Source organism: Vulpes vulpes, chromosome 16, assembly GCF_048418805.1.
Source record: "Vulpes vulpes isolate BD-2025 chromosome 16, VulVul3, whole genome shotgun sequence".
In the NCBI taxonomy this organism is placed as follows: Eukaryota; Metazoa; Chordata; class Mammalia; order Carnivora; family Canidae; genus Vulpes; species Vulpes vulpes.
In genome coordinates, this window is record NC_132795.1 from 75,137,512 (window position 1) to 75,149,835 (window position 12,324).

The 12,324-nt window shown below is 36.1% G+C and overlaps 1 protein-coding gene across 1 annotated transcript in view; it reads left to right on the forward strand.

Annotated features, from left to right (window-relative positions):
* Positions 1–9,969, forward strand: part of PPM1B (protein phosphatase, Mg2+/Mn2+ dependent 1B) — a 92,263-nt gene extending 82,294 nt beyond the window's left edge. Inside the window, exons 6-7 of the mRNA XM_072742316.1 lie at positions 5,221–5,265; positions 5,987–9,969. Coding sequence (XP_072598417.1) covers positions 5,221–5,265 — 45 coding nt within the window. The 3' untranslated portion in view covers positions 5,987–9,969. The remainder of the gene's footprint in view (positions 1–5,220; positions 5,266–5,986) is intronic.
* The last annotated feature ends 2,355 nt before the right edge of the window (positions 9,970–12,324 follow it).

Genomic DNA, 12,324 nt, shown 5'->3' on the forward strand with positions numbered 1-12,324 from the left:
CACACTTCTATTAACTTAAATACATCATTTCCTGTTCAAACTTAAGTGGTAGCTATGCTCTTCTAGTTGAGGAATGAGGGGTACACGATCTCGGTATTATGAGGTTATCCTCCTCATATTCACAACTCTGGTGTAGCAAAACCCCATACCTTTCAAATATGGGTGGAATCAAAGTGTTGGGATTTTTCTTCCCCCTTGACTAATAACCCTAGCCTATAATGGCAAGAGTGATTTCTTGAGTAATTTAATCTGTACAACAAATGCATTTTTACATTTCTCATTTTCTTTCTCATCTAATATTTTACATACTATCTCATATCTACCTCTAATGAAAATACTTGGGCATGTATTTGAAGTGAAGAGGACCAGTACAATCCAAGAATTATTCTAATAAAAGGGTCTGATAACCTTCTTGCCCTCTTCTGGGTCATTTTATTTTCATTTGTGCATCTACTATGAGAAGGAGTTTCTGTTTCCTTAAATCTTAAAGACGAGGTGCTATTTATTTTTTCAAAACTCCACAGTGACATGATTCAAGAGGATCGTGGAGTTTATTTTCATAGATTTTGCCTAAGAGTAAGCATCTTCTAAGTCAATGGATATAGTATAAAGTTTATTTTAAATACTCGTATATATTTATTTTTATTTATTTTTTGTTTTTTTTAAATACTCATATTTAATACTTGGTATTGAAATTGGTCTTAGGTAGGACTGGCGATCATTACAGAACTTTGATGCTGTTGGAGTGCACTCCTACATTGAGAGTAACTGGATTTTATTCTGGAATTGCAGGTTCTTTAGGAACTGAAAAGCATTTTATGAAGAGTTCGCATTTTAAAATTATATATGACCCCAAAATAAACTAATAGTCTTAAGAATTTTCATGTAGTTCAAATTCACTAAAGTGTTATAATTACAAGGGTACCATTTTTTCAACCTCCAGAGCAATTCTGCTTTTTTCTGTGTTACTTGAGATTCCATCTAAGATTTGATTTAAGGCTTAATGATTTTGAAAAGTTTAAAGACTGGGATCCCTGGGTGGCGCAGCGGTTTGGCGCCTGCCTTTGGCCCAGGGCTTGATCCTGAAGACCTGGGATCGAATCCCACGTCGGGCTCCCAGTGCATGGAGCCTGCTTCTCCCTCTGCCTGTGTCTCTGTCTCTGTCTCTCTCTCTCTCTCTCTGTGTGTGTGTGTGTGACTATCATAAATAAATAAAAATTTATTAAAAAAAAAAGTTTAAAGACCACTAGCTTCAGAGTATATATACGACTTGGTGAATGAAACTAAACAGCACATACCTTTACAAGGCAGGAAACTCAGAAGAGTGTTGGTTGCACTATGGATGATGCTTACAGGTTTTGGTTTGTTACCCCCAAGTATTAAGATTCACCTATTTAGAAGGTGGGAAAGGGGAATGGAGTTGCACCAAGGGTCAGGATCAACCACCACCAGGGGTCAGCCACCTCATTACCCCTTGCCCCACATGTCCACCCACCATGTTTGGTCAGTTTTGATTTTGGTGGGGCGTTAGGGGGTGGTATTATGGGAAGGAAAGGGTGTTATTCTCAGGTCTCAGGTTTGAATTTATCTGCTCACGTTATTACCTCTACATCCCCTCTTCTATAAAACAAGCTAATGGTTAAAAAATAAACTGGTATAATCCTTCGTATGACTGCACCACAATGTATCCCTTTCCCCACTGAGGGATATTTAGATGATATGCAACTTAAAAAAACTGATGGTGGTGGGCACCCTGGCATGTGTCCTTTGAGTACATGTACCAGTGCTTTGCCTAGAAATAAAATTACTACGTTATTAGATATGCATACCTTCAAGATAATATTGCAAATGCATTATACTAAAGGTCTATTAGTCTCCACTTCCATGAGAAATGTACAAAAATTCCTATTTCTCTGTCCATTTTCCATAACAATGCTGATACTGTTAGATTTTACACTTGTTGGTTAGGTGAACATGAAATAGTATGTCTTAATTTGCATATTTGGTTACCTATGAGGCAAACCTCATTTTCTCTCTGTATGACTATTTGAATTTCCTCTGAAATGATTGCTCGTATCCTTTGCTCATTTTTCTTTTTGGTTTGCCACTTTTTCATTTATTTGTAGTTTTTTTCTAAATAGTCTTGATGCTGATCCTTTGTTTATGTGTTGCAAAACCTAGCCTTTTTTAATGCTTTGTATATGGGGTCTTTCGTTATTCATAAATCCGTCTTCTACAGTTTGTACTAATGTCTTTCTTGTTCAAGGAATCCTTGCCATCTCAAGTTCATATATTCTCTCTTTTAAAGTATTCATCCTGGGCAGCCCAGTGGCTCAGCGGTTTGGCGCTGCCTTAGGCCCAGGGCGTGATCCTGGAGACCTGGGATTGAGTCCCACATCGGGCTCCCAGCATGGATCCTGCTTCTTCCTCTGCCCCTCTCTCTCTATCTCTCTCTCTCATAAATAAATATTTTTTAAAAAAATAAAGTATTCATCCTTCCTCCCAAGCACATATATTTAGGATTTTAATCCATCTTGAGTTTACTGGTTTTTACGGTATAGAGGCAGAGATCCAATTTTTTGCATTCCGCTAGCTAATTGTGCCAGCGCAATGCCAGCCCTGTCACATACCAATTCCTTACATATGTGATCCATTTCTCATTTCTCCAGACTCTTCTATTGCCTTTTGTCTAATCCTGTAAAATATCCCACCATTTTAATTAACTGTGGCCTCGTAAATGCTAATACCTGACAGGTAATCATCTAATACCTTCATCTTTCATAACCTTTGTTCCTTTTAATAAAAATGCAATTAATAACCCTCACTCTCTGCTTCTTAGCAGCCTGCATTCATTTTGGCAGCTTGTATTGAAAATTCTTCACCCTACCTGTGAAAATTACTTTGTTTCTGTTGCACATTTACATGTGAAGCTAGTGTGCGGCGCAGTGATTGCTCTAAACCCCCTGCCTTCCCCTGTAAGTCTGGCTGAACCGGTAACAGAGCCCTGCCTGCTAATGTTGGATTCCAAGGCAAATGAAAAAGTCTGTGATAGTGATTCTATCTTTATTTAAAATCTGATATGGTTCCTCATGGTTTTCGCATTAGTTTCTTTTAAATCTTGCATTGTATATTTTTCTAGGTTACTGAATTTTTTGGCCCTCAGGCAATTGTATCATTCATGGCACCTTATGCTCCCCTGATAACTGAATTTCTGGGCTGTTGAAGTGACTGTCTTGAGACCACGTTCCTGATTTGAGGCAGATGTTGGCAAGGAGGAATAACTTAGCCTACTAGTTAGTACCCTTTAGCACAAAACAGTTTTTCCTTGGGTGGTTACTGAAAATGCTGGAGAAGCTGGGCTGAGGATCCTCTGCTCCAGCAGCAGCTAGGTGCTATTGGCTTTTCTTCCTTAGGCAGTCAGCCCTCTTAATACTCTAAAAACATAATGTTGAGAGAATCAGCAAGTTCTGCAAGGATGTCATTTAACAGCTTTGATCTCCAAAATATATTCCAAAATGTACTTTTTCATATTTTAATTTCTTTGCAATTGAGAAGCATCTTAGGTCAGTGGCATCTACAATTTCATTGGCTAGGCACAGCTGCACCTGCTTGGTAATAGTGATTCTTATTTCAGTTCCATGATTGAGCTTTGCATATGGTTGGGGCTACATGTGTTAAGTCTAATGCCGTTTAAAATGTCTTTAAAATGATTACATACGATTTAACATAGAAGCAAAGTTATAGTGTAAGCAAAACAGAAATGACAGGACTTGTAAAAAGTCTGTCTTAAAAACCTGTTACAGGGCACCTGGCTGGCTCAGTCAGTGGAGCATATGACTCTTGACCTTAAGGTCCTGAGTTTAACCCCACATTGGGGTAGAGCCTACTTCAAAAACAAAACCAATTGTATTATAATAAGTATAAAATATCATAAGTGATATTAAAGCATCATTTTATAGTTTCATTTTTTTTCTTAAGTATACATTAAAAGTGGTACCAAAAATAATGGAATCTTAAGAGTTGAGGGATGAGGGAACATGATAATAATTTATAGGTAAATAATTATAAAACATGCATGGGAATGATAACATTAATTTAGGGCAGTTTATTCAGAAACACTGCAAAGTGTGAGATATTTATTTCCACCCTCCAACCCTCAAAAAACAAAAATGTTAACATGGGTTAAATCTGGGTGATAGGTAAGGGTATCTTATATTCTTTTCTGTAATTTTCTATATGTTTTAATTTTTTATAAAGTTTTGAATTAAAAAATAAAATACATTGGGAAGGGATACCAATTTATAATCCTAACATACAAAATGTCTGTATCTTTTGCTTTCTCTCAAGTGTTGTACATTACCAATCTGGTAGGTAAAATATTGTAATTTATGATTTTTTTATTTAATTCTCAAATTATTTGATTCCTAATGACATTGAACAGTTTTTCTCCTATTTTGGCTAGTTTTTTAATCATCTTTTATTAAAGCCTGTTTGATATGTTGCTTATTATCTACTAATACAGTTATCATTTATTGATTTGTGAGAGCTCTTTATATATTCAGGAAATCAACTATTCTTTCAAATACACCATGACTTACTATTTTATTATTTGTCTTTTTAAATAAGGATATTGGGGATAGGACTAAGAACAAAGCACATCTAACAATATGGAGATGACCTAATTCCTGAAAAACTACAAACTCAATAACATGGGTTTATTTTTCCCCCCCAAAAAATCGTATGCCATGATACTTTATTTGTGTTTTTTCTTACACAGTAACTTTGTTTTGGTGCCAGTTTTTTACAGTAAGAATAAAGTTTTTCTGCTATGATTGGAGAGGCACAGGTGAGAGCTAAAATGCTCTGAAGAGTATTAGATAGCTTTCTTTGGTCAAAAATATTAAATAATGCTTTTATCCTCCATACGCCATTTGAAATATATAGTGGGATTTATTTTTCATTTTACTTTTTTGAAGAAGTAAAATTTACATACAGTAAACTGCAAAGACCTTAGATGTTTAATTTGATGAGTATTAAGAAGTGTTGGCTTGGTTATTTATATTCAATAGCATTAGAATTTGGGACACCTGGCTGGCTCAGTCAGAAGAGCATGTGGCTCTTGATCTCAGGGCTGTGAGTTTGGGCCCCACGTTGGCTGTAGAGATTAAAATAAATAAGTAAACTTCAAAAGTTTTAGACTTTTATTATTTTTTTTAACAGTTTGAACCTTCAGTTGTATACTTAGACAATCTTTTCACATTCTGAGTAAGTAAATATTTACATATATTTTTATTTATGACTTTGGTTTTTTTATTATAAATACATAATACTAGTCAAACTTACTTTGGGGTATTACACCATGGTGAAAATCTAGTATATTTTCCATTATCCCCATATACCAGCTAATACATAAGCCAGTCTTTTCTTATTTATTTGAAAATGCCCTTTTACTATATGTTCTAGTATTCGCTTGTGTTTTTATGGGCATTCTATTTCATTGCTTTGTATTATGTATCACTATGTCATCCTTAGTATCATAGTTTTATTATATGTTTTATTATCTGGTAGGGAAAGTGCTCCCTTATTACTCTTAGAAAAATCTAATGCTTATTCCTCCAAATGAACTTTTGAATATTTTGGCCAAGATTTCCCTGCCAAATAAAAATCTTGTTAGAGTTGAATTGTTTTATGCTTAGATTAATTGGAGGGAGGGGTCATTGATATCTTTAACAGATAAGAGCTCCAAGCCAGGAAAATGCTGTATCTTACTATTTATATGAGTGTTTTTATGCCCCCCAGTAAAGTTTTATAGTTTTCTCTATATGCATGATGCATTTCTTCAGTTAAGTCCTTATTATTTTATATTTCTTATTGCTGTTATGAATATACCATTCTCCCCCAATATATTTTTAATTCATACATTCTTTGTAGGGAAGGACTTAATTACTTACAACAAAATCATTTCAATTTCTATCATTTCCACCAGATGGCAGTCTCGGGCATGTCCATTTGTAAAGCCGCCGAGGGCTCTGGTGACAAGAAGGGCAGTGGCTGCAGACCTTCCAAGCCCCTAAAAGTACAAGGACATGAAGGTTTTTGGTTTTTTTTTAACCTGAAAGAAAAATGAACCCAACATTATCTAATTGTGTTATTTATACTGCTATTAACCTGTAATCTTAAAGTCCGTTAGCAGAGGCAGAGAAAAACTTTCACTGCACCTTTCAAAATTGCATATTCTCTGTCCCTGTGATAAACACCTGTGTCTTTGGGGAAATATTTTGATTTTATTCCAGGGATTCTCATGGTTAGAGGCAGACTTTAATCTGTCATGATTGTTTCCCTTCTCCTAAAAGCACCATTTAAATGAGAAGTTACTAGGTTCCTAAATGTTCATGTAAGAACATCTTTCTTTGATTCTGGTATTTGTGATGTCCAGATCTCTTCTGAAATGAGGCTCAGTGTTTATAGTCAACAGAAAGGAAAGTAAGTTTGTAACCAGCTTGTTCTACATGAATACAAATTTTAATAACTCCCTTAGATTAGACACTTTTTTAACTAGTTTAAATCACCTCAAAGACTTGTGTTTAAGAATATAGAAGGTAGTGGATATCTTGGTCACACAAGACACCAGCTCAGGTATTTTCTGGAAAATACTTTCGCAGTGGCCAAAAAACTGTACTTTTGAATGACATATCACCTAAGCAAACTCCCCACTTGTGCCTTTTATTATAATTCCATTTGTTAACTTTTATATAACAGTAGTAAATGACTGGAACTATACAGTAACTATGTACATTCCCTCTCTGAGAGATTGTCCACTCCCAGACCGAAAGCTGCAAAAAAGAATGATAAATAACCCATGTTCGGTCCTTGAGCACAAAGGCTGCCAAATTTAATTCTTGCTTTTCCAAAGAACTGATATAAATATTCTAGGAAATAATAAAGCAAAATTTTGAAAGACAGCAGATTATTTCTTTTAGGGAGACCATGGAAAAGTTTGATATTTTGGTCTCTGGATAATTCTGTGATGTAGTATGTGGAGTCACGGATATCTTGAGTGTATTCCATGGATTTATTCATGTTTTGCATGGTCTCTGAGAATGAATATTGAAATAAGGCTTATGGCAATCTCAGCTATGTAGTAGGTATTTCTAGAGCTTGCATGTAATGTACTAAGACCTACCTTTAAGACAAAATTGGAATTGGTTAGAATTAGGTTTATACCATACCACACATTTCCAGATCGTTAGGGGTAACCTAAATTATATCAATAAAACTGTAAGTTAAATGTACCTGGAAGATTGGCCATGTAAAATTGTCTTTGAAAAGGAAGGAATTCCCTTCTAATAACCCACGTTTGTATTGTATGTATGATTTTTTTAGGGATTTTTGCATTTTCAGGGTGGAACATGCATGAATATAGCAGGTAAGATGGAATATTCCCCATTACAGCATTATACTGTACTAGACTAGACTAGAGAAGTAGACCATGAAAAATTTATATGATGCTAATTGCTTTAACTGTAGGGGTGAATGGGAGGGAGGCAAAATAGATTACATTTTCTAGACTGATTTCACATCAAAAAACAGCACACACATTTCAGTTGTATCTCAGTAAAACTAGAGGAACACACATGAATGTTTGTCCATTTGAGAGATAAAAGTGGCCAAAAAAAGCAAATTCTGAATGATTTGTAGTTTATGTCCTCAAAAGTTTTAACATAGTAGCTCTGAAGAATTGTCATTTGTGTGCTCTTCAAAAACAGTAATAAATTTTGTAGCTGGTCAGATCTTTATATATTTATGGAATTTCAAAGTTGGAAAAAAACATTTAGCAGCTTCTCATCTGACCCTCCAGGAACCAAAATCTACTTTCATTTTGGGCAGCTCTCCTGGTCCCCAGTTGGTGGTTTCCTCCCTTCGTTTGTCGTATTAGCTCAAGACCAAACATTTAACAGCAGCTACTGTGATGACTCCCAGCCTTTACTCTTTTCTATCACCAGTTCATTCATCATATGTCATGGCTTCTGTTGTCTTTACCATTCAAGACCCTTTTGTGCAAATGCTCTAGTTTTCTGTGTCTTTCTGAAAGTGCTCAACCCAGAGCTAACATTTAAAAGTAGCAGAGCTGTCATTCCTTTGTTGTAAATACTCTTCATCTATTTAGCACCCAAATGATGGACTAGCTTTTCTGACACTCACATGATACTGTGTGAGTCTTCAAAGGTTAATGATTTTTACTGCTGTTAAGCAATTTCCCCTCATCCCACACTTGTGTAGTTGGTGTTTTGTTTATTAGCCTACATTGCAGGACCTACATTTATTAAGTTTTCTTTTGTTTGATTCATTAACCTTTTTAGATGTTTTTGGATTCATGTAAGATCAATTTGCTATCTTTTTCTGATCACTCCAAAATTTCATATGTAAACCTTGTACATTGAATGAAACAAGTCTGAGGATAATGATCTATCATAGGCCTCCAAAACTTTGCAGTCGGATACAGGTTGGCCGAGGGATCAATCAACACCCGTTAGTAAGGATGTAGTGATTTGCTGCAGTCCATATCTCTCCAAGGTTACAGAGGATATTGTTGGAGTTTACATTCCTTGCAGAAGTCCTGCATTTCCCAAATGTTAGTCAAGTAACTGCCCCTAAAAGTTTGGAGTCACACCTGTTGATTCAGAGTGAGTGATGGTCTCTCCTAAAGAATTAGAAAACGCTAGAAGGATCTATTCTGGGGTCTTCCCTGATATCAGTATCAAGTTGCCATCATTTTGTGCCTGTCCTCAAAATTGGAATGACCTTTTCTCTTTTTGATGTTGTGGCTGGTCCCTCCCTAGTCCACACTTGTCTCAAATGTAAACAGTGGGCTGCTCAGAAATATTCTTAGATTTTCAGTATCATTTTCTTATTTTCTGTCAGCATAGAAGAGGAAATGAAGTTCATATTGGCCTTATCCCTTGTGTATAACTTGGCTAATTTACATCTTTACCTTGACCCCATTCCTATACATACCTGCAGATTTCTGGTGGTGGTTTTGCTTAAGGTGTTTCTTGTATCACTTACACATTTTTTGGAATTTTGGACTTGTTACATTTCTTCCTGTGAAAACTGCTGGTTTCCTGTTTTTGCTTATTTGGTAATCTTACTGTTTGTAGGTACATCTCCCTTTTCATCCTGTATGTGTGTGATTCTTAAAAAGTATTTTCAAAAATAACCCCGATATGTTTTTAAAAAAACAAAAAACAAAACTCTTAACGAGGCTGAGAGCCTGAGTGAGGTCAGGTGCGGCATGTAGCTGGAAGATGGGATGGAGCCAAACAGTGTAGTGTCCAAAGGGATGCAATTCACATTTCAAGCCATGGGGACAAGATGCAGGAAAGTGTTCTCAGTATATAAAATTAGTACAGTTAAATTGCAACCAATATCTGACAGGTGGAAGTAAAGTGACTGTCCAGCAGCAGCCCGGGCTGGAATGTTACATTCGCTTTGGGAAAGGAGAACAGCATAGCTTTCTTCTTTACATTCTTCCCTACCTGTATTATATCCTCTTTTCCCCCAAAAAACAAAAACAACAACAACAACAACAACAACAAAAAACAACAGCTGGAGTATAACAGAGGAACTCAGCTCCATGCAGGTGATTGTAAAGGACTAGCTGTGACTCGCTAGGCTTTAGTTCAGCCCTCCTGGAAGATCCCTTCTGGGGCACACTCTGTAGCAGGTGCCTTTTATCTCTTTTCTTGACTTCTTCCATGACCAGGGCTGCAAAAATAAACTGACGGGAAGGAGGAGAATGACCCACATGTAGACAGCTTTGTAAATCTCTGCAGCTATACTTACCATATATACTGTTGATAGTGTATTTGTGTGCATTTATGTATGTATACTATACTTCAATAAAAATATTTGTTTTTTAAAAAAGGGAACCTTGGCTGATACAATAAACTTTATATATATTTGTATTCATAGGAAGTTTTTGTCTTTTAATGGAACACAAAAATAGTTGAGTAGATGGGTCAGATAATGCTTTGGATAGTATGAACTAAAGTACATTTTATGAAAAACTCACTTTCAGGGCAGTGGGGAGAAAGGGGGGCCTTAAAAAGATAAGCGGTGTTTTAATCAGGGTAAGCAAAACTGCTACAATAAACAGAACCAAATCTGTAATGCCTCAAACACTAGAAGTTCATTTCTTACTTGTGTGTTTACCAGAGTGGGTGTTCCAGATAAGTGTGCTGCTCTCTCCCACGTGGTGAAGTCTGAGACTGTTTCCATCTTGTGGCTACATCATCCCCCAGGGCCTTGTTGTCATCTGTATCCAATGAGAAGGGGAAAGTGAGCAAGGAAAAGGTTCCCCTACTTCTTAAAAGTCTCACTACATTTGAGGAATTGAAATCATAGAAGACATATTCTCTGACCACAGTGGAATCAACCTAGAAGTCAGTAACAAAAGAGCAACACACTTCTAAATAATCCATGTGCCAAAGAAGAAGTTAATAAGAAAAACTAGAAAATATCTTGAGCAGATCGAAAATGAAAATCACAGCATACCAAAATTTGGGGGCTGCAGCTAAGGCAATATTTAGTGGGAAATGCATAGCTTTAATCACTTATATGAGAAAGAATGTAAGGTCTCTAATTAAATTTTCAACCTAAGCAGTGAGTACAAGTGTGAGGAAGGAAGGAAGGGTAGGGTAAGAACTGAAAGCGATGAAATAGAAATCAAAAAATAGCAAAATCAAATTAAAAGCTACTCTTGAAAATATCAATAAAAGTGATAACTTCTAATCAGAAAACAAATTGTCAGTATGAGAAATGAACAGGAGAACACCTTACCACAGATCCTACAGACTTTTATAAAAAGGAATATTGGAAAAAAATTTATTCCTATGAAATCAACAACTTAGGAAACATTTGAAAACCAATGTAATTCAACACTGGGAGGGAGTTTGAAAAAGAAAACCATTATCTTATTACATTCAGAAAAAACGTTTGACAAAATACAGAACCTATTTATGGTTGGAATTCTCAGCAAAGCACAAATAGGGAACTTGCTCAATCTGACAAATGGTAACTAAGTAACACCTAAACCTAAAATCTTTAATAGTAAAAGACTGATACTTTCCCTCTGATATGCTGAACAAGGCAAGAATGTCTGGTGTTCCAGGTGCCTGGAGGTTTTAAGCCAGTGCAACAAGACAGAAAGGAAATTAAAAGCATACAGATTGGGAAATTGAAGAACAAAATTGTAAAGAAAGATACATAAAACCATCCATTTGAATACGGGATGATTGTGTAAGTAGAAAATGATAAGGAATCTATAAAACAACTAATAAGCTTAGCAAGGTCACAGGATACAGGGTCAATGTACTAGAATATCTCTTTTTATATACTGGAACAAGCAATTAAAAATTGAAATAAAAAAATTTAAAAAAATTGAAATGAAAAAAAATTTACAATAGCATCAAAAAACCATGAGAGGCGCCTGACTGACTCAGTTGATGGAACATGGGGCTCTTGATCTTGGATTTGTGTGTTCAAACCCCACGCTGGGCATAGAGCTTACTTAAAAACAAACTCTTCAAGAGACACTGTTAAGAAAATAAAAGGCAAGCCTGGGGCAAAACATAACTGATAAAAGACTCATGTTTATAATAAACAAATTTTTTAAACGGGGAGGATATTGAAAACCTGAGCATTATACCAAGGAAGATAGAACAAATGACTGACTAGTAAGCACGAATGCACGAAGTTATTAGTCACTAAGGAAATGAACATTGTAATACCAGTACAACTCACTAGGATAAAGTTACAAAGACCAGCATCGCCAATTGTCCTCAATAATGTGGAGCCGAGAGAATGCTCACATATTGCCCATGGGAAGGGAAAAAGGTCCAACCACTTTAGAAAACAATTTGGCACGTTATCTTTTTTTTTTTTTAAGGTTTTTTTTTTCTTTTTTCTTTTTTTTTTTAGAGAGAGCTCAAGCAGGGGGAGCAGCAGAGGGAGAAGGAGAAGCAAGCTCCCCTTTGAGCAGGGAGCCCAATGCGGGGCTCTATCCCAGGACCCCCGTGATCATGACCTGAGTCAAAGGCAGACATGTAACCTACTCAATCACCCAGGCACCCCTGGCACATTATTTTAGTTAGTATAGCCTCATAGTAATTCTTGCAATCAGGTAGTAGGAATCTGCCAGTATAATCCTCCTTTATCAGAGTTGCTCTGACTGTTCTGGTTCAAACATTCCAACAAACCCACCTCCCTTATAAGCTTTAATACTATACTAACCTTATGACCAGCAATTCCTCAATATTTACCCAA